The sequence below is a fragment of the Camellia sinensis genome, chromosome 13 (genome assembly GCF_055761805.1).
Source record: "Camellia sinensis isolate YWXY chromosome 13, ASM5576180v1, whole genome shotgun sequence".
In the NCBI taxonomy this organism is placed as follows: Eukaryota; Viridiplantae; Streptophyta; class Magnoliopsida; order Ericales; family Theaceae; genus Camellia; species Camellia sinensis.
The window spans coordinates 94,614,866-94,641,326 of NC_138973.1; the positions used below are offsets into that span (position 1 = coordinate 94,614,866).

Consider the following 26,461-nt stretch of genomic DNA (forward strand, 5'->3'; position numbering starts at 1 on the left):
AAATTTAGTCGCCAAATTAGTACTTTTAGCGACTAATATTTTAGTCGCCGTTGATTGAGATTTGGCGACTAAAAAAATTTGTCGGCGAAGGTACCTTTTCTGCGACTAATGTGGTCTTTTGGTCGCCAAAAGTTTGGGAGGAAAATTTGAAACTTAGTGGGGCGGGAATTGAATTTTTTTGGCGACAAAAAAATTTGGTCGCCATTTACAAAACGACGTCGTTTTGTACCATGAAAGCAGAAAAAAGAAAAAAAAAGAGCCCTAATATCCATTGTCGACTATCTCGCTCTGTGCCTCGGTCCACCCTCTCCCTCTCTGTGTTCTTTCTCTCAATCGGTGCCCTCAATCGGTCCCCACTCTCTCTAGCTCACCGAAGTCCCTCACCACCGTTGCTCACATCCGTCGCACATCGTCACCGCCGCAAATCGCCATCGCCCTCTGTCTTTCTCTCACACAGATGGAGCGATTGCTGGGTATTCGCTGCTGTGGTTGTTGCTGGGTATTCGCCAAAAGCATACGTATGCATACGGTACCGTGATTTTTGCACTCTCTATCGTCGGTTGAAGACATTGTTTACTGGGCAAGGCTGGTTTCTCCCTTCTACCTGGTCCTCTGTCGAACGGGTATCCAGAAAGATTTTTGGGAATGTCTCTCCTGATGTTGTTGCAGAGAGAAGTGCCCTAATTCAAGAGTGTTTACGATCCATTCTGCACTCCAGGTTTTCATCTAGCCTGGTCCTCTGTCTAGTTAGCCATAATTTGATTTATTATTTATTTATGAATTATTTATTTATTCATTGACGATTCCAGGGTAATTTACTAATTGGTTTTAAATCCTGATATGTGCTTCAATTATATTCTTTTTGACATATCTTTTGAGCCACAACATCAGCAAAAAGATACGGCAATCCCTGATTCTTCTTTGTGAAGCTCATTTTGCAATATTGTACATTATTCAGATTGATCTTGTCTCCAATTATTTGGAGCAAACAGGGACGTTGAGCCTGGAAATTATATCTCAGTTAGGTATGCTTGTATGTTACTGCTTTTAAGAGGACATGATTATGCTTTTAATAATTGTTCCTCAAGGGAAAGTTAAATTTTGTACAATTGTATACATTTCACTTTCTTTCTGTTTTTATGTTTTTTTTTTTTTTTTTTTTTTCATGTGGTACTTAATCAACAAAACTTCTATTTGAAATGATGTAGGACTCCTTGAAAGTGACAGTTCTTGGGATTTCTTGGAAATAGCTTTGCTTGTATGCTTATGTGCAGTTCATAACCATGGTTTTGAAATGTTATTTTCATTCTCGGCAATAGTGCAGCATGCCCCTTGCCTTCCATTTGGATTTAGCATCTTTAAAGCTGGTTTGAATAAATCAGTTCTATTGTCAGTTTATGCCTCATCAACCATCAGAGATAGTCATACCGATGGTTCTTATGGTATGACTTTATTCGAAGTTTCACGGACTATTTTGGAATGACTTTTTATCTTTATCTTTGTCTTTGACTTCAGTCGGCAATTTTATTTAAAGATTTGGTATCATTTTCACCACAAAATGTTTGTTCCAATGAAGTTGAAATATTACTTGGTATATCAAAAACTGAAAAGGGTGGTTGTTAGACTTGACGTTGAAATATTACTTGGTATATCTATCTATACATAATGCTATGATGAGTTACTGAGCACTTACACTAGCCAAGAGGCATGTCAATGATTGCATTTGGTTTCTTTCCACTGAGTCCCCAACAAAGGCCAAAGTCTTACCTCTAACAAGCTCCAAGAACTGAACTGCGTTGAAGAGAGGTAACTCACATTCATCTGTTTTTTTAAAGGTTACGACATGACTTTTCATGTTAATATAATCATGATTTGTCCAATGAAGCTATAGCATGCCAAATTGGCATCAATTTAACACTATGGTTACCATTTGAATATGAAGCGTCTACACCTAGCATTGGGTAGATCGCATACAATAACTGTCTAAAGTCCATCCTATTTTTTGTTTATTTTTTCTAGAATAATCACATACACTTTTTTCATTGTAGATCTACTACTAGAAATTCAATATGTATTCTAGGTGTTTCAGATGCCTGTTATATCTATTTTATGTCTCAAATTGGATGTCCAAACATATTTGCTCAATGCTCTGCACCGATAGCCAGTGAAATTGGTAGCCTATTCAATTTTTTACTTATATTTAACTGCTTTACAATATAATAAAAGTCCATGAATTACATTGAACTACTCTGAAATACAACAAAAGTAAAGTTTCCTTATGGCATTTTCATGTTTTGGCTTAGATACCTATGTTCAATGAATGTTCTGCAGGTGTTGGCAACTACTGATGCAAGCTATGAGTTTGTGGTAACTACTACTCAACATTCTATTAGAGATGCTAATAACCCTGCTAGGTAACCCTCTAACATCAATGCCATTCCCTCCCTCCTCCCCACTATATGTAGTATTGTAATATTGACACTATTTTTTATCTAAATTTTATGCTTTTGCATACTCTTCTCAATTGCAGAGGAGACCTTGACAGAGTTCCTTTCAAAGGCTACAGGAACTACTGTCGATTGGGTCCAGATGCCTGGGATGAAGGTTTTGAATTTGTCTTGTACCAATTATTAATATTTGGAAAATTTTCATTGATTCATTTTTGGTCTGTAACAAATGTGGAATTTATGTATCAAACTAAACTTTAGAAATTAATAATGATTTATTTTCCACAGTTTTCTCGACAAACAAACAGATGGTAATTGCAATTTTCATATAGAATAGAAATAAGAAGAAAAAGATAATAGAAAAGAAAAGAAATGAACCTGAAACAGTCAGAGAGCACAGGAATTCCGCTGGTAGGCGATTTGGGTTGAAGAGAAGCAGAAAGAGGGAGACCGAAATCGATGTTTGAAGAAGAAGAAGAAGAAAAAGAAGAAGAAGAAGAATTTGATTTTTTATCAGAAAGAGGGGCAACGGAGTGTAGACACCCCATTTTTGACCGTCCTCAAGACTTGGACGTCACCGTTTGAACACACGGTGATCTTCCACGTTTGTGTTCGTTTGGAGTTCCCGGAGGTCTCGGCTCGCGCGCCTTGCCTCAGGATCCCCGAACTCGACCGTTTAGTGTCTGGTTTTGCACCAAACACTTGCATCTTGCCCTTGAGAGGCAGGGTGGGGCTTGTAGACCATCTCCACCCACCACCAGCAGTGGCTAGAGGCCACCGGCTGGTGTTTTGCTGCCACCGGCAATTTTTATTGCCGACCGGCACTTTTTGTTGCCGGTCAGCACTATTTTGTGCCGGTCGGCACTCTTTTTGGCCAAGATGGCATTTTTGGCCGGCCGATTGCTGTTCATCTGCTTTTGCAGATATTTTTAGACAGTTGTCTTGCTTTTGCATCCCTCCATACACGTGTATGGAGGGATCTCCCTCTTGTAAAGCTTGTCTTGTAAGCTTTACAAGACATATAGAGAGAGGCTTGTCTCTTGGCTGGAGAGGTTGGGGAGTTGAGATATTTTGAGAGCAAAAACAGCCATTGTTGAGCTCTGGTTTTAGGGTTAGGATTAGATACACATCCTATCTCTCTCTTTTTTCCCTCTTGTGTGTGTAAAATAGTGTTTAGTTCATACTATTGCACACAAACACCTAGTGTTTCACCTTCCTTTGGCTCTTGAGGTTCTAAGGGATTGGTTTTGAAGTTTTGGGGTTGGATTCAAGCTAAGGAAGGCCATTGGAGCACCATTTGTGAAGGGATCATCAAGGGTAAGAAACTTACACCTTTATTCCCCATTTTTGCATTGATTTGCTACCTATCTTAGAGCTGTTTTTGTGCTTTTTGTATAACATAAAAAAGTTCTTTTTTTAGATCCTCTTGGTTGTTTGTTAAGAGTGTTTTGTGGTTTGGGTAAGTTTGAACACCCTTAGGCCTCGAAAGGCCTCATTTTGAGCCATTTTGTGCTAGCTTCGGGATTTTGGTGTTGGGGTGAGGGATTTCAGTGGTGAAGGTGATGCCTTGAAGTCCCAAGAAGGAGAGGGCCACCCCCTCTCCTTGTTGTCCTTGAAAAGGGCATGTTTTGGCCTCTTGAGAGAGCCTATGCTTGAGTGTGTGTTGAGCATGTTTGGGCTGTTTTTCATGCTTATATATCCATAATATAACATGACTTGAAGTTGGTTTTGGTACTCCATGCATGCTTAGCATAGTTGCCTTGTAATGCCTTGTTATGCCTTAACATGTCTTAGGTTGTTAGCCTTTGTTGGAGCATGTTTTAGGCTTGGTCTTGTGAAGATTTTGTGCATGTTTTGCCATGTTCTAGGTCTGTCCTAGGTTGCTTGGGTCGAATTTGGCATGCATCATATAGCTCCTTTGTATTTAGGCTTGTTGGCCTTGAGTATATGAATGTATAGCATGGCATCTTTGCATTGTTTTGGTGACTTGGGGCCACCCCATAAGCTATTTCAGTCCCATTTTCATGCTTGCTTGATTGCCTTGCATGCCCCTTTGATGCTTTGGAAGCATGTGTAGCAATGCTCCATGTTTTGACCATTTGTGCATGCCTTTGTTTTTGAGCCATTTAGATGCCATCTAAGTGGTCTTTTGGGCCTTATGTTATGTGCTAAAACTCTGTTTTTAGTCATTTAGTCCATGCCATGTTTGGTCTTACTAAGTATAGTTCAATGCCCCATTGGTTTGCTTTGAACATTTGGACCATTTTGCATGTGAATGTTAGCTTATTTTGTTGCTTGGTTTGGCACCATCCTAACATGCATTTTTAGAGCTTATGTTGCATGCTCTTTAGTCCATGATTCCCCCTTTCAAGTGTGCTTGAGAGTTGTTCAATTCATGCCTAAGTGTTGGCCTTCCAACATGTGTATGTGTGCATGTGTATTTGGTCCCTCATTATAGCATTATGGCTACTGTTTTGGGCCTTATTAGAGCTGCCTAATTCATGTATAAGACCACCTTAGCATTAGTTTACATTGCCATATGTATGCTTGTATGCTTGCATAAGCTTGTCACCATGCCATGTTGCATCCTTAGCTTGTATGCTTAGGTTGCCTCGCATCTTGCATGCATGCCTTGTTCCTTGACTTGATGATAGGAATTGGGCCTTGTTTGGTTTGATTTGGTTTGCATGCATTTGAAATCAAAGTTGCATACTTGGTTCTTTGGGCCATCATGCATGGAAATGCATGATTGGTGGTCCGAGAATCGAGGCACATGCCCCTTTGAGTCATTATCATGATAAGGGACATGGTTGGTGCATATATGCCTTGAATTGTGCTGCCATGCTTTGTCTTGCCCTCTGTTGCTGTGAGTTGCAGGTTCTGTAGGCTTTCTTTGCCGACCGGCAGTGTAAGGTGCCGGCCGGCAATCTTTCCTCTGCCGACAACTCCATTTTGTGCCGATGGCCACACACCAGTGTCGGTGGTAATTCCACTCAGCCGGTGGCACTCCCCAGTGTCCAGGGATGCAGTCCTGAGGTTTTGACAGCCTCCAGAGGAGCAGAGGAAAGAAAACAGAGGCAGCTTGCGCATGGCGGCGCGTTTCCTGAGGCGATTTATCTACTTTTCTTAGTTTATTTAATTCGTTAATGAAATTAATTTGTAATATTAATTAGCTTGCGTAGTTAATTAATCTGTAATATTTATTCGATCCCTCCGAGTGAGGGTAAAGATGTAATAAGTGTGCGTGAGTGTGTGTATGTCTTCCAACCTCACGTCTTTCTTCCCTTTTATTTACCTGCTTATGATGGTAGATTAGGGCACGTTTAAATTAGCATACCTTATGCTATGCATGCGTGCATTCATGCATTTATGCTACATGTATTAGGCTCGTTACATCACGCTAACTGCATTTGTACTTCAAATTCTAAACTGAATATGTGATAGTTGTGCATTTCTCACATGCCATGTTTAGGATAGCCGAGCCTATTCTAGCAACACTTTGTATGCGATGCATTAGGCACTTAACATGGACTTGGATCATGCATGTTTGCTAACGAGTTCTTTGTTTTGGCACGGAGTACGATGTAAGTATTTCCGCTTTAGTATATCGCATGAGTGTGAATGTTGCCATGTCAGCATGCTTAACATGTGGCTAGATGCTTATGTGTTATAAACTGCTTGGATGCCTGTGGGTGAAGGTTGGATTGTTTGAGTTGGAAGAACTCATTGAAATTCGTGTTTTAGCCTACTTGTGAGTAGCAAATTCAAAACATTTTCCAAAACAAACGAATATGCAATGTTTATTTCCAAATTAGGCAATCTAGTCTATACTTGTTTGCTGCGCGCATAACATAGTAATTCTAGGCTAATAAATGGAATAAGAACACATAACGTTTTCAAAATCGGATATCATGGTTAGTAGAGGCCGGTCTTCGGACCGGGCGAAAGGGGGTGCTCATAGCTGACCTTCCCCGATCGTACCCAAGCTCCCGAGCTGAGACAACTCCGGTGATGACGGACATGTGGCCTTCGGCACCGAGTCAGGGTTTCCTAAATTTCCCCATTAAAAAATATTTAGGTGGCGACTCTGTATCTGGCAAAGCAGTCCATGTTTGGCACTACTTTTTCAAAATCTGTTTCTCAAAACGATTTGCCAGATTTGGACTCTTTGGTTCAGATTAAGAACCGCGACACAAATCGAGTCCGAACTGTAGCGAGGCCCCCTCCGTGGGCGCGTCTACACGGAGGAGGGAGGTCTCTGCACACCACAAGGAGTTTAAGTGAAATTTTCCCTATCTTCTATTTCAATAATTAAGCAAAGCATTAGTATAGTCTGTATGATATTGTTGTGTCCAAAATGAGAGTAATGCTAATATCACTCTTATTTTGTTAGATTGAGGTAGTTTAATTTAACTCAATGAGTTGCTGGACAAGTGTGCATGAATTACATAAGAAATATGTTCTTTTTCTCAGTGCAAAAGCATCAGTGAAGTTGGTCTTATTGGATGGAGCTGATGCCATGACAAAGGATGCACAATTTGCCCTTCGTCGAGGTAAAAGCATATTTTATGTTTGTTTATTTTTCTGCTCCAAAATATGGTCATATTTATTTTATGTTTGTTTATTTTTTCATACACCTAGTTTTCCATGTTCATGTTGCAGTGATTGAGAAGTACACAAAAAGCACTAGGTTTGCACTTATCTGTAATCATGTCAACAAGATTATTCCAGCTCTGCAATCAAGATGTACTCGATTTCAGTTTGCTCCTCTTGATGCCATTAATGTCAGTGAGCGACTTAAACATGTTATTCAGGCTGAAAGGTGAGTTCCATACAGCTTTTTTGGGGGCAAGCTTATTACGAAACAGTTAAACTGGCCCGTATATTGTAATGGAATCATTCTTAAGCAACATTGCTTTTTATTATTATTATTTTTTCTTTTATGCCAAATAAGTTATTCCTTTTTTCTTTTCTTTTTTTATGACGGAAAATACATATCATGATCTGCCTTTTGTTGTTGATCAAAAAAAAATCTGTCTTTTGTTGTTTATAATTTGTTATAATGACTTGCAGCTGGTGTGGCATATGGCATTTGATGAGTGTTATTTATTGCAACATGAAAAGCTTTAATGCCACTTCTTGGATTATTCATGAATCCATTTTGCACTGACCAATTGTGTTAAGCTTGGGTTTCGACTTTTGTGTCTTGGGGGAATGGTCTCCCCTGTTTGGACTCTCATTTTGGTGATCAATCCAAAATTATCAAGAATACTCACTTTAACAATGTCATGGCCATCAATTTTCAGTGTTTCCTTGTCGCACTTTGTTATATTTAGGTTCTTCAAGGGGTTATTTGATAGCCCAACTTAACAGAGTCTACTTGTCTTAAAAGAGGCCTACATGGGGTTTTTATTGCTTCTTTATGTGTGACAATTGCAATAATTTGAGCACATCAACATGAGGAATAGCAGGTTACTTGGAAGGCTGCTATGTTATATTTTGCCTTGCTACCCTGAAAAATCAATAAGATGTGAAGCTATAGTGTAGACGTCCCCGAACGCCCCGGGAGGAACGAGCTCCCGTTCTGTTCATTTGGGGTCACTACAGCTCAGGACTCTTAAATTTGTCACGGTTCTAAGTCTGAACCAAAGAGTCCAAATCCGGCAAATCGTTTTGAGAAAAACAAATTTTGAAAAGAAGTGCCAAACATGGACTGCTTTGCCAGATACAGAGTCGCCACCTAAATATTTTATTTTGGGAAATTTAGGAAACCCTGACTCGGTGCCAAAGGCCACGTGTCCGTCATCACCAAAGTTGCCTCGGCTCGGGAACTTGGGTACGATTGGGGAAGGTCACTTCGTGAGCACCCCCGCTCGCCCGATCAAAGATCGGCCTCTACTAACCATGATATCTATTTTTGAAAACTTTGTGTGTTCTTATTCCGGTTATTAGCCTAGGTTACTATGTGATGCGCACAGCATATAAGTATAGATTGAGTTGCCTGAATTGGAACAAAACATTTCATGTTTGTTTATTTGAAAGATGGTTTGCTACTCGCAAGTAGGCTTAAAATGCAGATTTTGCCACCCGCAGGTGGGCTTAGAAGATATGGTTTTGCCACTATCTAGTGGGCTTAAAACAAACAGTTGATGATTTATTCCAATCTGAGTAACCCAACCTTCACCCACAGGCATTTAGGCAGTTATATCACATAAGCATATAGCCTCATGGTAAGCATGCTATTCATGGCAGCACTCACACGCATGCAAGGATGCTAAAGCATAAAGCTTACCGAGTACTCCAAGCCAAAACAGAAACTTATTAGAAATCATGCATGAATCCTAAGTATACAGAAATGCCTAATGCAACACATACAAAATGCAATTATAGCAGGCTCGGCTATTCTAAACATGGCATATGAGATGCAACAGCTAACATGTATTCAACTTGGAATTGAAAATACAATGCAGTTAGTATGATGCGCCGAGCCCGGTGCATGCAATACAAATGAATGATGCAAACATGCTGTCATACTGTATGCTAATTGAAATATGCCCTAATCTAACCATCATAAGCGGATAAATAAAAGGGAGAAAGACGTGGGGTTGGAAGACATACAACACACACACGCACACTTATTACAGTTGTGCCCTCGCGTAGAGGGTCCGAATAAATATACAGTCCCGAATAAAAGAATAGTACAGTCCAAATATTACAGTCTGAATAATATAAAAATTCCTAATTAATTAATAAATTAACTAAGAAAACTGTAAAACTGGCGTGCAAGCCAGGGACTGCCTTGCTTCTGATGAATGATGCATGTCTGGGCTGCCTTGCGCGGAAATCCACTGGGATGCCCCAATTAGCCTCTGTTTAGCAGTTATTTTTGAAAAGCGTGCCAATTCCCGAAAAGTTGCTGATTCTTCATTTTGCTGCAACAGAGAGCAGGAAAGGGGCATAGCAATGTATTTTCACAAATATATGCATGCCTCGATCCTCGTGCCACCAATCACGCATATCGAGGCATGATGGCCGAGGAGTCGAATTGCACAACTCAATATAGGATGAATGTACATGAAAACATAGCTAAAACCTAACTCCATCATGGATGATCCGGAGTGTCGGTGACTGGGGAATTGAGACACATTCCGTCACTCGGAGTACGAAATGCACCTCGTTTCCCGTGTCCGGGCTAACTCCTATCCCGAACACGATGCAATATGCATGACATGCATGAATGCACCTAAGATACAATCCAGCATGCATAATGTTATGAAAATGAGATGCCTCGAAATGCGTGCACGCGGGCATGCAAACCGAGGCGATGGCATACGCAATGCAAATGACATGGATATGTGATATGAAATGCACCATGGACTTATACTAACATGAGGGAGCCTCAGCCACACTCACATAAGAGGCCGATGGATGAAAATGAAGTGCCTCGAAATGCGTGCGCACGGGCACGCAAACCGAGGCAATGGCATATGCAATGCAAATGCATGGAAATGGCATACAAAATGCGACATGGACTTATACTAACATGAGAGGGCCTCAGCCACACTCACATAAGAGGCCGATGGATGAAAATGAAGTGCCTCGAAATGCGTGCGCACGGGCACGCAAACCGAGGCAATGGCATATGCAATGCAAATGCATGAAAATTGATATGCAAACGTGCTAATGGATTTTCAGCAATGAAAAGTGGGGGAAAACAGCCCCGAAATGAGGCGAAAACACACCCGATGCACGGAATGGTCCCGAAACATGAATTTTGGCACCCGAAATGGCCTATAGCTATACCAGACACGCACAATTGGCACATGCGATGAATAGACAGAAGCAAGGCAGCCCCTAAATATGCACTTTTCCAGTTCAAAACATGGCCAAACAGCAAACCAAGACAGGACAAAACTAGCATGCAAGAAATGGCCCTAAACATGAGATTAAGAAGCAACTTACATCTGCTGTCCTCAAACAGGTTAGGGCCCTTCAAAAAAGTTGAAGAAGGGCCCAAAATATGATGTTTTCCAGAACTGTAAAAACCCCAAAAACAAACACAAGTATGGCTGCACTCCCATGCAAGAAAAAGGGCCAAAAGGTGGCCAAAGAGGCAAGTGGTATATGCAAAGCCCAAACTGAAAAATTCCCTTCTACAACATTGAAGAGGGACCAAAAATAAGCATATTTACAGAACTGTAAAAACTCCAAAACAGTATACAAACATGCTAAAAATGCAATGCAAAATGAGGCTCAAAAGGTGGCTATAACACAAAGTATGCAAAGAATTCACCAAACAGCCAAAGACCCTTAATGAAACATGTTAAGAAGGTCAAAATAAGACTATTTCTAGGCCTGTAAAAAGACCAAAAACAGAAGCATGATAGGCTACCAAAGCATGCAAGAAAATGGCATTCAAGGAGGATATTGAAGCAAGTGCAATATGGAGGGCTCAAACCGGGTTGAGCCCTTAATGAAACAAGAAAATGAGCTCAAAAAAATGACCTTTTCAGTTTTGGTCGGAGCTCAAATCAATAAGCACGTATGGCTAAGGAAAGATACCAAAATGAGTTCAAAAAAGGAAGAACACTACTTACCCTTGAAGGTTTGACTTTGGTTGCCTCTTGGCTTGAGTTTGTGGTTCCCTTAGGCCTTGGAGAACACCTCCTTGCTGCTGGAAATGGAGTGGTGGTGGTGGAGCTTGGTGTTGTAGAAGAAATGGTGGTGTAGGGCTTGGAGTTTCTTGCTTGAAAGAGAGGGATAGAGAGAGATTTTTGTATGCAAGTTTGAAGATGAATTTTTCCAACCCCTCTCACCAATGCCACCTGCTGGTTATATGGACCAAAAGGAGGGGGAGCATGGAAGGAAAGGGTGGGGGAAAAGGACCAAGCCTTTCCCCCACCAAAATATCCCCCGGATACAGATCTTTTCTGGGAGAAAAGGCTACACAGCTGTAAAGTGTATCACACAAGGAACATGGCCGGCCCATTATTGGACTTGGAAGTGGCCGGCCGGCCACCCCCCCTAGCCGGCCGGCTAGGGGTCAAAAAGGCCAAGTAGAAATAGTGGCCGGCCACCACATATTGGTGGCCTCCCGGGTCTCCTCTTCACAACCCTGTGGTTCGAATTTGGAAACTCTAAAACAGGAGAGAGAACAAGCCATTTTGAGGAGGGGTTCAAAAGGTTCAAATGGAATTAATGGCCGGCCATAAACTTTTAGGGTCCTCCCATGTGTGTACATCACAAATATGTGGTTCAAAGTTCAAGAAAGTGGCCCAAGGGTGTTCAACATTAGCCCGGAAGGAGGGGTTCAAAAGGGTCAAGCAACATTAGTGGCCGGCCACCAACTTTTAGGGTCCTCCCATGTGTGTACATCACAAATATATGGTTTGGGTTTGAAGAAAATGGCTCCAAGGTGTTCAACATTGGCTCGGAAGCGCGAAAAACGAGCGTCGGAGGGCGAAAATGGAATATAACTGGTTGCCAAGATAATTGCTGGCCTCCCACCCTCCGGTGACCTTCCTGGTGATGAAACAGAGGCACCTGCCAAAAATGAACAAAAACCGTTGCAAAACGAATGTTCGGGGGCCAAAACGCGCAGTTCGGGGTCCCGAAAATGGGCTGCCAAGCACCGAAAGTGGCGTTCGGCCACGAAGTGGGTTTCTCAGGCCCCAGTGTCCCTTGAAAGGGAGAAAATAAGATGTATGCCAAAATTTAGAGCAAACGGAGATGGTTAAGCGGTCCCGAACCGAGGCACACGGCCAACGGTCCCGAAAAACCGGAAACCGGGCTCCGAAATGGGAAAAATGGCCTACGGCCACAAAATGTAGCCCACGGCCACTGAGAGATGGTCTACAGGACCTCTCCCTCCCCTCAGGAAAAGAAACCGAGAAAACCGAGTCTGGTTCGCAAACCGAGGCAAGGCACAGAAGAGGGTTCGGAAGTCCGGAGGCAGGGCTCGCGGTCGCGACTCTGAGACTTCTGAACAAGCACAACATGCAATATCACCAAGTGCTCAACTGGTGACGTCTGAGTCTCAAGGTCGGTCAAAAATGGGGTGTCTACATATAGTTATCTTGATTTGGTTGTACTTCTATAACTGGTGTTATTGATTAATACTATATGATTTTGCTAAACTAGGCTTGATGTACCTGAGTGTGGCTTAAATGCACTTGTACGACTTAGCAATGGTGACATGAGAAAGGCTTTGAACATTTTACAGGTTTTAAAATCTTTTACTCCTTGCTTTTGTGTCTGTGTGAGTGCTTGTGTGTATGATTACTTCCAGTTTCACAAAAATGCAGATTGGAGAAATTATAAGTGGGTATGATTCTATAATTTCTCTATATTACTAAATTAACACCAGAACCAGATCAATAACTGCCTTGTATAAAATTTGAATAACTAAGATTCCCTTTCTTCCTTTTACCTCTTGACACCATGATTGTACTTCTCATATTCGTGGTATGATCGACTTATACCTCTATTCTTACACCCCTCCAGAATTTTTTTGTGTGATACACATTGCACAAAACACACCAATGGATTTCATTTTATCCATTGCACAAAACACATTGCACACATTTTTCACTGCTTTTCTATTGGAGCCATGTAGTTATGGTTGAATAGAATACCACCTTTTATTGTTGCTTTAGTCTCCACACCAAAAGCTAATTTAACCTACACACCAACAAATGTGGAGCATATTACAAATTTTCATAAATCCCAATTCATTGATTTTGGTTAATTTATTGATTTTGGTTAATTTACTAATATTTAAGGATGATGTAGTTATCCAATTCATAAATCCCAAAGGTAACACCAACCATGGTTGTAAACTTTTATTTTGTCTATTCATTTCTTATTTTTCTAGGTAACTAATAGGTTTTGTTTTTCTTTGTTGTTTGTTTCAGTTCAAGCTTCTATTGCAGCCAACACTTGGGTTGTTAGTGGTTCTCCTCAAACAAAGAGTATATTTTCCTCCCTTTCTAGTCGTTAATATGAAATACTATTCTCTACATAAATATAATTATGATAGCTCTCCCTTCTCCAATAATTAGAATTTGGCAAAGTTGGTGCACTAATGTTAGTTTTTCTCTCTTTTTATCTCTCTTCTCTTTCCCTTTGGTTTGTTTGTTTGTTTGTGGATAAAAGCTTTGATTTCCAACCAAGGAAGTACTGTCACGACCCAAACCCGGCCCTATGGGTTTAGCACCGTAACCGGCCAGTAATCCGAGATTACCGAAGGCCTGCTTAACAGTAATACAGTAAAACAGAGTACAGGGCCTGGCGGAAGCCAATACAGTAAGTAAATAGTGTCCATTGAGCTGTGACAGTCTGTATGCCAAAAAGATTTTTCATGCATTCATACATACACAAACAGTACAGTCTATACAAAATTTACAGTCACACAGTACAGGGACCTAATCCCTTGATAACAGTACAGTTAGCAACAGACAGTCTATACAGTAATCCAAACAGTATGGAGACAGACGGGGGAAACAAACAAAACACCCCAAAGCCATAGCATGGCAACTCGGAACCTCGCAGTGAGGCACAAAGGCTGGCTTGACAAAACTGGAGTTACCCTGACGCTCCTAGCTCCGATCTGGTGCCTGTACACCTACATATATATATGAGCAGTGAGCTAAAGCCCAGTGAATAACATAAAGCGTAAAGGGGTTTAGAATGAATGTCCTTACAGTAATGAAAACAGTTCAATTCAATCAGTATTTCAGTTGTTCAGTACAGTAAACAGTCATATGTGGTACATCCATTAGCATAACAGTGACAGTAGGTCTTAAAAGACCGAACAGTAATGATGGCCATCAGTCAGTAAACAGTAGTGGTTCCACGAGGGAACCGACAGAGATCTCTGTAACAGTAACAGTAACAGTAAACAGTAGGTACTAAGGATGCCACAGTACAGTTCAGAAATAAAGGACATACATTCATTCAGTAATACCAGTTCAGTAAACAGTTCAGTTCAATATTCAAAAGATATCAGTTGAACATATCTTTACACAATTGTTACTCACAGAGTTTTGGGCTACAGTATGCTAGAGCGTGTCTCGCCAGTTGCCAACCCTACACAGTTCACAGGTTGAACACACACTAAGCTACACAGTTGGGAAATATCATAACTTAATCCCTAATTTGCCTTGGTGTGTTCTACATCTATATCCTCATTAAGATGCCTTAAACTAGGCCTAAGAATGCCTAGGGTGGGATGAGGATGCAAAAATGCACTTAGAAAACATTTCGTAAAGTTTGCTGAAAATAGGAGCCTCGCTCGAGCGGGACTTTCTACGCTCGAGCGTAAGTCCAAAATCAAAGGCTTCGCTCGAGCGAGGAATCCTTCGCTCGAGCGGTCTGCAAAACAGTAAAAATACTGGATGCTGCGATTTTGCGCGCGATGGTCGCTCGAGCGGATCCCTGGACAACGGTTCTCGCTCGAGCGGGTAATCCTTCGCTCGAGCGAGGAAGCCAAATCTGGAATTTCCAGATCTGCCTCCCAAGCTCAAACCAAGCATTCTACCACTCCAAACTCGACCTCTTGGGCCCAAATTCTGGAAAACACAACTAAATTCAATGTATAACAAGTTTCAAAGCTCAATTTATGAATTCAAGCCCCAAAGGTGAGTCAATTAAAACCATATTCAAACCCATTTCAAGAATATGAAGAACATGCAAACATGCATGAATTCAAACCATTTCAAAGCTCCAATTTATGCTCTAAGGAGCTAATTGTTTCCAAAACATGATGAAATCATGGACCATTACAAAATTATGGACATGCATGTGAGGAAACATGAACTTACAACCTCAAAACTCAAGAATGGCAACATGCATGCAACAATCAAGCTTCAATTCAACATTAATGACCCAAAACATGACTTAGCTTCTACAATCTAACCTGGACCATGCAACAATCAACTCAAAACATGAACAAGAAGACAATGGAGCTACCTTTAGTCTTGTAGTTCAAGAAGGGAGCTCAAATATGCAATCTCCTTAACAATTTCTTCAATTTCCAAGCAAAACCAAGCCAAAAGATGTGAAATCTAACTCTCTCCCTTAACTCTCTCCCTTTAGTCGGCAAAAGCAAGAAATGAGCTGAGCAAAATGTTTGATTCAAGCATACCAAGGCTCTAACATGTTATAATAAGGGCCCACTAACAATGGCAATAAGATAAATAGAGCAACTATTGCAATTAACTTATTTTAATCTAATTTAATCATACCTAATCAATTTTCAGATAAATATACCATAAAATCACATTAATTCTGAGGATCATGGAACATCAATCGGTTTCTAATTCGGCCGCCGATATGGCCTTCAATTAGCAGTTTAAACATATAAGCATGAACAGATAATCATCCAGTCAAACAGATAGAATGCAATTTAACTAACATATACTCAATCAATTCGGTTTCCAATTTCAGTCAGTCAGTTCAGTACTTTAATCAGTTCAATTATCAGTCATAATCAATTCAGTTTAATGGTAATCGATGGTTATCGGTAATCAATCAGTCATAAGTCCGTAAACAGTATGAGGGTTGTTACAGTCTCCCCTCCTTATAAAGAGTTTAGTCCTCTAAACTCGAGTTACCTTCATTCTAGAAGAAAACAGGATTCAGTGGAAACAGTTCAGGATATCGTTTGGCCATGTCATCTTCCCTTTCCCAAGTGGCATACACGCCACCGTGGTTCTGCCAGTCAAATTTTACTAGCGGGATCTCTTTGTTCCTCAGTTTCTTGATCCGTCGGTTTACAATCTGTATAGGCCGTTCCTCGTAAGTGTAGTCATCACTCAACACTATCCGAGTAGGCTCAATCACATGGAAGGGATCCTGGAGGTAGTCTCTCAACATAGAAATGTGGAAGACGTTATGCATATGCTCCATTTCAGGAGGGAGCGCAACTTGATACGCCACTGGATTAATTTTCTCAATGATCTCATACGGTCCGACGTATCTTGGTGCTAACTTGCCTTTGACTCCAAAACGAGTCTGGCCTTTCATTGGTGTCACTTTCACAAACACGTGATCACCCACTTCATACTCTCTGTCTCGTCTTCTAACATCTGCATAGTTTTTCTGTCTACTCTGTGCAGTTTTCAGTCTCTGTTGTATCAGTTTTACTTTTTCAGTTGTTTCATACACAATCTCGGGCTCGAACAAAGGCCCATCTCCAACTTCTGCCCAGCAAATTGGAGACCTACATTTCCTGCCATACAATGCCTCGAAAGGCGCCATACCTATACTCGAATGGTAGCTGTTGTTGTAGGCGAATTCAACTAATGGCAGATGACTTTCCCAATCTCCCTGAAAATCAAGGACACACATTCTCAGTAAATCCTCCAGAGTTTGGATGGTCTTTTCTGATTGGCCATCTGTCTGAGGATGATAGGCACTACTCAGTCTCAGTTCAGTACCCAGTGCAGTTTGTAGGCTTTGCCAAAACCTCGATGTAAACTTCGAATCCCTGTCAGAAACAATAGACACAGGCACTCCATGCAGTCTTACAATTTCATCAATATAGATAACAGCCAATTTGTCCGCATTATAGATTGTCTTGACAGGTAAGAAGTGAGGAGATTTGGTTAGTCTATCAACAATAACCCAAATTGAATCCATACCTTTTCTGGAGCGAGGCAATCCGACGATAAAATCCATCGTGATATGCTCCCATTTCCACTCTGGTATGGGTAGGGGTTGCAATAGTCTGGCAGGTCGTTGATGTTCAGCTTTGACCTGTTGGCAATGAAGACATTTGGATACAAAATCAGCAATTTCTTTCTTCATTCCCGGCCACCAGAAATTCTGTTTCAGATCTTGGTACATTTTCGTATTCCCCAGATGGATAGACAATTTCGAATTGTGGCCTTCTTGCAGAACTCTTCTTTTCAGTTCAATATCATTTGGTACACACAGTCTTTCTTGAAATTTCAGTACATTATTCTCAAATTTGAATCCCGGTCTCGGTTTAGATTCTCTTTCTTCGATGATCTTTTTCAAGAAGTCATCCAGTTGCTGTTTCTCTTTAATCTCCTCAATCAGCGCCGGTTGAGCAGAAATAGCAGCTAAGATTCCACCTTGTTCTCGTAAAACAATTTCGATTTCAGATTTTTCAAGGTCACAAAGCAACTCTTTCTGTCCTGTAAGCAAACAGGCTAAGTTTCCAATCGATTTCCGGCTCAATGCATCGGCAACGGTATTGGCTTTTCCCGGATGGTACAATATCTGTAGGTCATAGTCTTTAATCAGTTCCAGCCATCTCCGCTGTCTCATGTTTAGTTCTTTCTGTGTGAAGAAATACTTTAACTTCTTGTGGTCGGTGTATACTTCACATGTCACCCCGTACAGATAGTGACGCCAGATTTTCAGTGCAAATACTACTGCAGCAAGTTCCAGATCATGGGTCGGGTAGTTCTTTTCATGCGGTCTCAGTTGTCGGGAAGCAGAGGCAATTACTTTCCCATTCTGCATTAAAACACATCCCAAACCCTTATGAGAAGCATCACTATATACAGTATAACCATCCGTACCTGATGGTAAAGTTAAAACCGGTGCAGTCACAAGTCGAGTTTTCAACTCTTGGAATGCTGATTCCCTTTCGTCGGTCCAGTCAAATGATGTCCCCTTTTGTGTTAACTGTGTCAGTGGTAGGGCAATTTTGGAGAAATCTTTGACAAATCTTCTGTAATATCCAGCCAAACCCAAAAAGCTTCGGACTTCAGTCACATTTGTTGGTCTAGGCCAGTTCACTACAGCTTCAATTTTCTGCGGATCAACAGAAATTCCATTTTTGCTAACAACATGCCCCAAAAACATAACATGGTCAAGCCAAAATTCACATTTAGACAGTTTAGCATACAGTTTCTGTTCTCTTAAGGTTTGTAGGGCAAGTCTCAGATGATGTTCATGTTGTTCTACACTTTTGGAGTAAATCAATATGTCATCGATAAATACAACAATAAAGTCATCAAGGTATGGTTTAAAAATTCTGTTCATGAGGTCCATAAAGGCAGCAGGGGCATTCGTGACTCCAAAAGGCATAACCAAAAATTCGTAGTGTCCATACCTTGTTCTAAAAGCAGTTTTATCAAAGTCTCCGGTTTAACCTTCAGTTGATGGTATCCTGATTTGAGATCAATCTTGGAAAACACTTGTGCACCCTGTAACTGATCAAATAAGTCATCAATACGTGGCAAAGGGTATTTATTTTTCACAGTTACCTTGTTCAGTTCATGGTAGTCTATACACAACCTCAACGAGCCATCTTTCTTCTTTACAAACAAAACTGGTGCACCCCATGGTGAGGTACTGGGTCTGATGAACTTTTTGTCTAACAGTTCTTGCAGTTGCACTTTCAGTTCCTTCAATTCAGTTGGAGCCATTCGGTATGGAGCTTTAGAAACTGGTTGTGTTCCGGGAATCACATCAATGGTAAATTCAATCTCTCTGTCAGTCAAATCTCCTGGAAGATTATCTGGAAAAACATCTGGAAATTCCCTGACTATAGGAATACAATTCACATCAGTTTTAACACTATCATCAGTAGGCACAATCAGTACAGAACACAGATATCCTTTACACCCCTTTCTAATTAATTTAACAGCTTTCACTGACGAAATCAAATACGGAGGAGGTACTACTCCACTCCCATTAAACACAAATTCAGGCAAACCAGGTGGACGGAAAACAACTTGCTTGGTCACACAGTCAATAGTGGCATGATATTTTTGTAACCAATCCATCCCCAATATTACGTCAAAATGATCAATGTTCAATGGCAGTAAATCAATAAACAGATGCATATCCCCAACAATAATTTCACATGCGGGATACATATATGCACAGGTCATAGATCCTCCTACGGGTGATGATACGGCTAGCAGATAGTTCATAGGTTCTAAGGGTCTATTCAATTTCCGTGAGAAAGCATGCGATACATAAGAATGTGTAGACCCCGAATCAATCAATACATATGCATTTTGTGTACAAATAGAGAGAATACCTGACACAACGGTCTCGGTATTTTGCACGTCTCCCGGTACTAGGGCGAACACTCGGCCCTGCCTCATGGGCTCTTTCCCGGTAGCCCTGGGGTTAGGCTTTGGTGCTACAGTTGATGCTGCTGCGCTTGGTGCAGCTTTACTACTGGCTTGTGGAGTAGAAGGGCAGTCTTTAACCATGTGGCCCACCTTGCCACACCTGTAACAGGCTCCAGATATTTTGTGACAAACCCCTTTATGCTTCTTGCCACACTCAGGACAGGGTGGTATGAACCCACTCCCTTGGCTGGGGCTAGTCGTCGACCCCGTGTTCTGTTTCTTGTTGGCTGGGTTGTGCTTGCCTTTCTTGAATTTGAAACCCTGCCTTTTTCCATGCCATTCAGTTGTTGGTGTTTCAGATTGTTTCACTGCTGCAATGTTTGACTCGGCCATCAATGCCCGGTCGAGAACACCCACAAAAGTCGGTAGTTTCAAAACATTTATCCGGTCAAGTATTGCCACATTAAGGCCACCTTCAAATTTTCTGGCCTTCTTATATTCAGTATCCACCATGTGCGGTGCATAACGGGCAAGTTCAGTAAATTTGGTTTCATACTCTGCAACGGACATTGTGCCCTGCTTCAGCTGTTCAAATTCAGTCACTTTTCTATCCCTGACACACTGAGGGAAGTACTTTTCAAAGAAGGACTCCTTGAACTGAGCCCAAGTCATAACAGTGCTTGTATCGCGGATCAACATCCACCACCTTCTAGCTTCTTCTTGTAGGGTGAAGGTAGCCAGCAATACCTTATTCGCTTCCGAGCACGGAAACACTTCAAATAATTTTTCTGTTTCAAGCACCCAAGCTTCAGCCTTTAACGGTTCGAGGCCTCCCTGAAAGGATGGCGGTTTCATCTTGCTGAATTTATGGGTGAGAGCAATAATATCCCCATCATTCACATTCACATTAGGTTCCGGTTGTACCGGAGGAGGAAGAGGTGGGGGCTATTGGTTCTGTTGATCAAGTCTAGCAGTTATCAGTTCCATCATTCTTTCCATTCTTTCCATTCTTGCCTCAGTAGATGAGGACTCAGGTTCATTTGCATTGCCCATTTCACTATAAGCAGTTATAACAGTTTTAAACATAAGCAGTCATTTGTTTAACAGTTTACCACATTAGCATGTATTCAGTCATAACATAACCACACACTTATCATGCTCATGAGATGCCCTAATAACTTTTCTAGGACACCCTATAGCTCATTTGGACACGTGTGTGCGGTATAACTCGTGGTAAGTATCGCTCTGATACCACTCTGTCACGACCCAAACCCGGCCCTATGGGTTTAGCACCGTAACCGGCCAGTAATCCGAGATTGCCGAAGGCCTGCTTAACAGTAATACAGTAAAACAGAGTACAGGGCCTGGCGGAAGCCAATACAGTAAGTAAATAGTGTCCATTGAGCTGTGACAGTCTGTATGCCAAAAAGATTTTTCTTGCATTCATACATACACAAACAGTACAGTCTATACAAAATTTACAGTCACACAGTACAGGGACCTAATCCCTTGATAACAGTACAGTTAGCAACAGACAGTCTATACAGTAATCCAAACAGTATGGAGACAGACGGGGGAAACAAACAAAACACCCCAAAGCCATAGCATGGCAACTCGGAACCTCGCAGTGAGGCACAAAGGCTGGCTTGACAAAACTGGAGTTACCCTGACGCTCCTAGCTCCGATCTGGTGCCTGTACACCTACATATATATATGAGCAGTGAGCTAAAGCCCAGTGAATAACATAAAGCGTAAAGGGGTTTAGAATGAATGTCCTTATAGTAATGAAAACAGTTCAATTCAATCAGTATTTCAGTTGTTCAGTACAGTAAACAGTCATATGTGGTACATCCATTAGCATAACAGTGACAGTAGGTCTTAAAAGACCGAACAGTAATGATGGCCATCAGTCAGTAAACAGTAGTGGTTCCACGAGGGAACCGACAGAGATCTCTGTAACAGTAACAGTAACAGTAAACAGTAGGTACTAAGGATGCCACAGTACAGTTCAGAAATAAAGGACATACATTCATTCAGTAATACCAGTTCAGTAAACAGTTCAGTTCAATATTCAAAAGATATCAGTTGAACATATCTTTACACAATTGTTACTCACAGAGTTTTGGGCTACAGTATGCTAGAGCGTGTCTCGCCAGTTGCCAACCCTACACAGTTCACAGGTTGAACACACACTAAGCTACACAGTTGGGAAATATCATAACTTAATCCCTAATTTGCCTTGGTGTGTTCTACATCTATATCCTCATTAAGATGCCTTAAACTAGGCCTAAGAATGCCTAGGGTGGGATGAGGATGCAAAAATGCACTTAGAAAACATTTCGTAAAGTTTGCTGAAAATAGGAGCCTCGCTCGAGCGGGACTTTCTACGCTCGAGCGTAAGTCCAAAATCAAAGGCTTCGCTCGAGCGAGGAATCCTTCGCTCGAGCGGTCTGCAAAACAGTAAAAATACTGGATGCTGCGATTTTGCGCGCGATGGTCGCTCGAGCGGATCCCTGGACAACGGTTCTCGCTCGAGCGGGTAATCCTTCGCTCGAGCGAGGAAGCCAAATCTGGAATTTCCAGATCTGCCTCCCAAGCTCAAACCAAGCATTCTACCACTCCAAACTCGACCTCTTGGGCCCAAATTCTGGAAAACACAACTAAATTCAATGTATAACAAGTTTCAAAGCTCAATTTATGAATTCAAGCCCCAAAGGTGAGTCAATTAAAACCATATTCAAACCCATTTCAAGAATATGAAGAACATGCAAACATGCATGAATTCAAACCATTTCAAAGCTCCAATTTATGCTCTAAGGAGCTAATTGTTTCCAAAACATGATGAAATCATGGACCATTACAAAATTATGGACATGCATGTGAGGAAACATGAACTTACAACCTCAAAACTCAAGAATGGCAACATGCATGCAACAATCAAGCTTCAATTCAACATTAATGACCCAAAACATGACTTAGCTTCTACAATCTAACCTGGACCATGCAACAATCAACTCAAAACATGAACAAGAAGACAATGGAGCTACCTTTAGTCTTGTAGTTCAAGAAGGGAGCTCAAATATGCAATCTCCTTAACAATTTCTTCAATTTCCATGCAAAACCAAGCCAAAAGATGTGAAATCTAACTCTCTCCCTTAACTCTCTCCCTCTAGTCGGCAAAAGCAAGAAATAAGCTGAGCAAAATGTTTGATTCAAGCATACCAAGGCTCTAACATGTTATAATAAGGGCCCACTAACAATGGCAATAAGATAAATAGAGCAACTATTGCAATTAACTTATTTTAATCTAATTTAATCATACCTAATCAATTTTCAGATAAATATACCATAAAATCACATTAATTCTGAGGATCATGGAACATCAATCGGTTTATAATTCGGCCGCCGATATGGCCTTCAATTAGCAGTTTAAACATATAAGCATGAACAGATAATCATCCAGTCAAACAGATAGAATGCAATTTAACTAACATATACTCAATCAATTCGGTTTCCAATTTCAGTCAGTCAGTTCAGTACTTTAATCAGTTCAATTATCAGTCATAATCAATTCAGTTTAATGGTAATCGATGGTTATCGGTAATCAATCAGTCATAAGTCCGTAAACAGTATGAGGGTTGTTAGAAGTACTCTGCTTGGTAATAGTGAATTTTAGAGGACAAGCTGTAAATGTGGTGGTTTTCTATTGTATTTCTAGATTTCACATTTCTTAAATACTTTAATTTAATTTAATTTTTATTTTTTTACAACAAATTGGTGTTTACAAACTAACATAGAGCGTTTTATGCACAATGGCACAAAATAGGAGACTTATGCATAGTTACATAGTAAATGCGTACTTCTTAGGTGCATATGACCAAGTAAACGTGCTGGATGCTTATCTTAGGTCGAGTGTCTAACATGGGTACCTCACACATTTAGAAAGGTCCATGTAATATAGATTATAATAAAACATTTTTGAAAATAAGGTCTTCTGTACTTTGTTCCCAAGTAGTGCATCATAAAGCAGGAAAACATGATCCAGTGAAAACTACTTCTAACATTGCCTTGGTTGCAAAACTTGAGGGCAAACTGAATTGATATAGCTGTGTGTTAATGCATTCCTTCCTTTCTTTCCTTTTGTTTTTTAGCCTGCAGGGAGGAAAGGCGGTGTGGGAATTGGGGTTGGGGTTGCCTGGAAAAGTGATAAATAACTACATTGATTGGTTCAGTGGGCCTGCCTACACATATGTAGAAAACAGCCTGTGATACGTATTCTCTGCATTTTTGTTAAGCATCTCACGAATGTTGGTACTCTGAAACGTAATTGCCCGAGCAAGAGTCTTGACTGCACTGGAAACTTTAGATTATATTTGAGTTACAAAGGGTTTAGGTTATCCCTCCATTTGAAGAATCAAAGCTTAAAGCCGCACCAATCTGAAGAGCCCACATCAAGTATCTGGGCCAGGAAAATATGGAAATGTCCAGCACCTTAAGAAGGGGCTGCAAATTCTTTAAATTTGACATCCTTGGGATGAACTGAAAATTCAATATATTTGTTTCTCCTCTCTTTTGACCCTTCCACCTGGTTATGTTTGCTAGCAGAGGCATATATTATTGTTTGTCCTTGAGCCATTCAATTATCTCTTCTAGTTCTCAATTATTAGACTAACCAGATTCTAATTGAACCATTATTTTTTTCCTTTTCCCCAGAGTTGCAAGACATTCTCCTTGGAATTATTAACCAATTGGGTATGTGCAGTTGTGTTTCTTATAATATCATTTTCTTTTATATTAAATGGATCTGTTTATTCTTAACACTGAAAAGATTCTCCTGATGTGTTTACTCATTGGATTTCCTTCTTTCAGGGCCCGATAACTTGGACAACTTGAGGAAGCTGGCAGAGCAGTTCCAGAAGCAGGCACCTGGTGCCGGTGCTGGTGCCGATGCAACTGCTGTGCAAGAAGACGACGACGACCAGGTTCCAGACCTTGTGGCTGGTGAGACCATTGAAGCAGCTGCAGAGGAGAGAAACTTAATTTTATTGAGACCTTGTAGCTCTTAGTTATTACAAGGGAGGATTAAATATTTAGGTTCCACAAGGGAGGATTAAATATTTTTGGATGGATGTGTATGGATAACAAATATTAGTAGTTTTATTTGTTGATAGCTGCGCATGGATAACAAATAGTTATGTTTCAAATTGTTATGCTAGATGGATGTGACTTGTGAATGAAAGCTTAGAATAGTTGTATTGTGTCGAATGTTAATGAATTATGTGTTGTGTCGAATGTTAATGAATTATGTATTGTGTCGAATGTTAATGATTCGGTTAATCTGAATGATGCTTTAAAAGTATAGGTTTATTATGGATTGAATGAATTATTAGGAATTACAGGTGTATTGTTTTCCTGCTTTGGCGACCAATTTATTAGTCGCGACATCCAAAATAATTTTTTTTCGTAAAAAATGACAATTGCCAACTAAGAGTTTTGGTCGCAAAAAATACATCTTTTGCCGACCAAAACAGCTCTTGGTCGTGGAAACTCACTTTTGCCGACCAAAAGTTTTGGACGCGAAAAGTAACAAATGGCGACCAAATTTTTTGGTCGTGGAATGTCACAATTGGCGACCAAACTTTTTGGTCGTGGAATGTGATAATTGGCGACCAAACTTTTTGGTCGCGAAATGGTCAATTGGCGACTAATATATTTGGCCGGGAAAATATCACTTTTCGCGACCAAAGTGTTTTAGCGACAAAATGAATTAGTCGCGATAATTAAATATTTAGCGACCAAAAATTTAGTCGGCAAATTCAACTTTTGCCGACCAACGAAAATTTTGGTCGCGAATTACTTTTGCCGACCCTCAATTGGCGACCAAACTAGCGACCAAAAAAATTGGTCGCGGATAACTTTTGCCGACCAAAAATACACTTTTAGCGACCAATTTTTTTATTGCTAAAAGTGTTAATTGTTATAGTGTGTCTTAAAAGGGGATTGAAATCATCTCCATCATTAGTGTCAATAAAACATTAGATAGTTGTACATTAATTCCTCAACAACTCATTTTATAGGGATTGAGAAAAATGTGTTAAACTACGTAGACTAAGGATGTTGACAAAATTCATTTTTTATGCAATAAGTATAGGAACGTATATTTTTTCAAAAAATATTTTTGCACTGAAGTGTTGCATTCATTTTGAATGTGTCCCCATAGTCACACTCCACTAAGATGTATGTGTTCCCAACACACTGCATTATGGAACGAAATTTATGAGTTTGTAGTATCATATTTTTAAAAATTTGTGCTTCTATTCATTTATTTGGAATGAGTCCCACACATATGTATTGCTACCACACTGCATCCTGGAAAGAAATTTATCAGTTTGTAGCGTTACTTTTTATGAGTTTTGACTTTCAATTTTCCTTTTTCTTGTTTTAAATTTATTGAAACTAAATACTAACAAAAATGTCCATTTAAAGCCAAAAATTCATAGAAACACAATGTTAGAAGTGATTTGGATTTGAATGTATAGTGTAAATTTAAATTTGGTATCGTATCAAATGTAAATTGAATATGATCTGCACTTTAATTTGGATAGTGTAGTTTAGATTTTGTGAGTTTGTCCTGGGTCTTTTTTATTAGTTCAAACAGTTTATCTTACCGAATAGATCATTGAAAAAAAAAAAAAAAAAAAAAACTACTCAAGTTGATTGAATGTCAAGTACGATTTTGAAAATATATATTTTTTGTTTTAATGATTTTGTGATTTGATCACATGACTATCAATATTTGATTAATTTAATTTTTTACATGAATAATCTACTTGGACTATGTAAATCAACAGTTTAAATTATGGAAATTATCTCTGGATAAACCACAAAATATAAATTGTTTGATCTAGTCCATTTTCATGAACGGGAGAGAAGTTTACTCCTAAATATCATATC

The 26,461-nt window shown here is 40.2% G+C and overlaps 1 protein-coding gene across 1 annotated transcript; it reads left to right on the plus strand.

The window, feature by feature from the left end:
* Window positions 1-457: 457 nt before the first annotated feature.
* LOC145788782 (uncharacterized) lies at window positions 458-24,550 on the plus strand. Its single transcript, XM_082900727.1, has 11 exons — window positions 458-499; window positions 959-1,025; window positions 1,209-1,258; window positions 1,383-1,442; window positions 2,332-2,414; window positions 6,921-7,000; window positions 7,110-7,269; window positions 12,588-12,669; window positions 13,361-13,417; window positions 24,221-24,259; window positions 24,377-24,550. Exons 1-11 carry the CDS (start codon window positions 458-460, stop codon window positions 24,398-24,400), a joined length of 744 nt encoding a protein of 247 aa, XP_082756853.1. The 3' UTR covers window positions 24,401-24,550.
* Window positions 24,551-26,461: the final 1,911 nt, after the last annotated feature.

Excerpts from the sequence above, each read along its gene's own strand:
- LOC145788782 (XM_082900727.1), top strand. The coding sequence starts at position 458 with ATGGAGCGATTGCTGGGTATTCGCTGCTGTGGTTGTTGCTGG. Across the intron at positions 7,001-7,109 it reads ACAATTTGCCCTTCGTCGAG|TGATTGAGAAGTACACAAAA; the intron begins GTAAAAGCATAT and ends TTCATGTTGCAG. Across the intron at positions 7,270-12,587 it reads CATGTTATTCAGGCTGAAAG|GCTTGATGTACCTGAGTGTG; the intron begins GTGAGTTCCATA and ends TTGCTAAACTAG.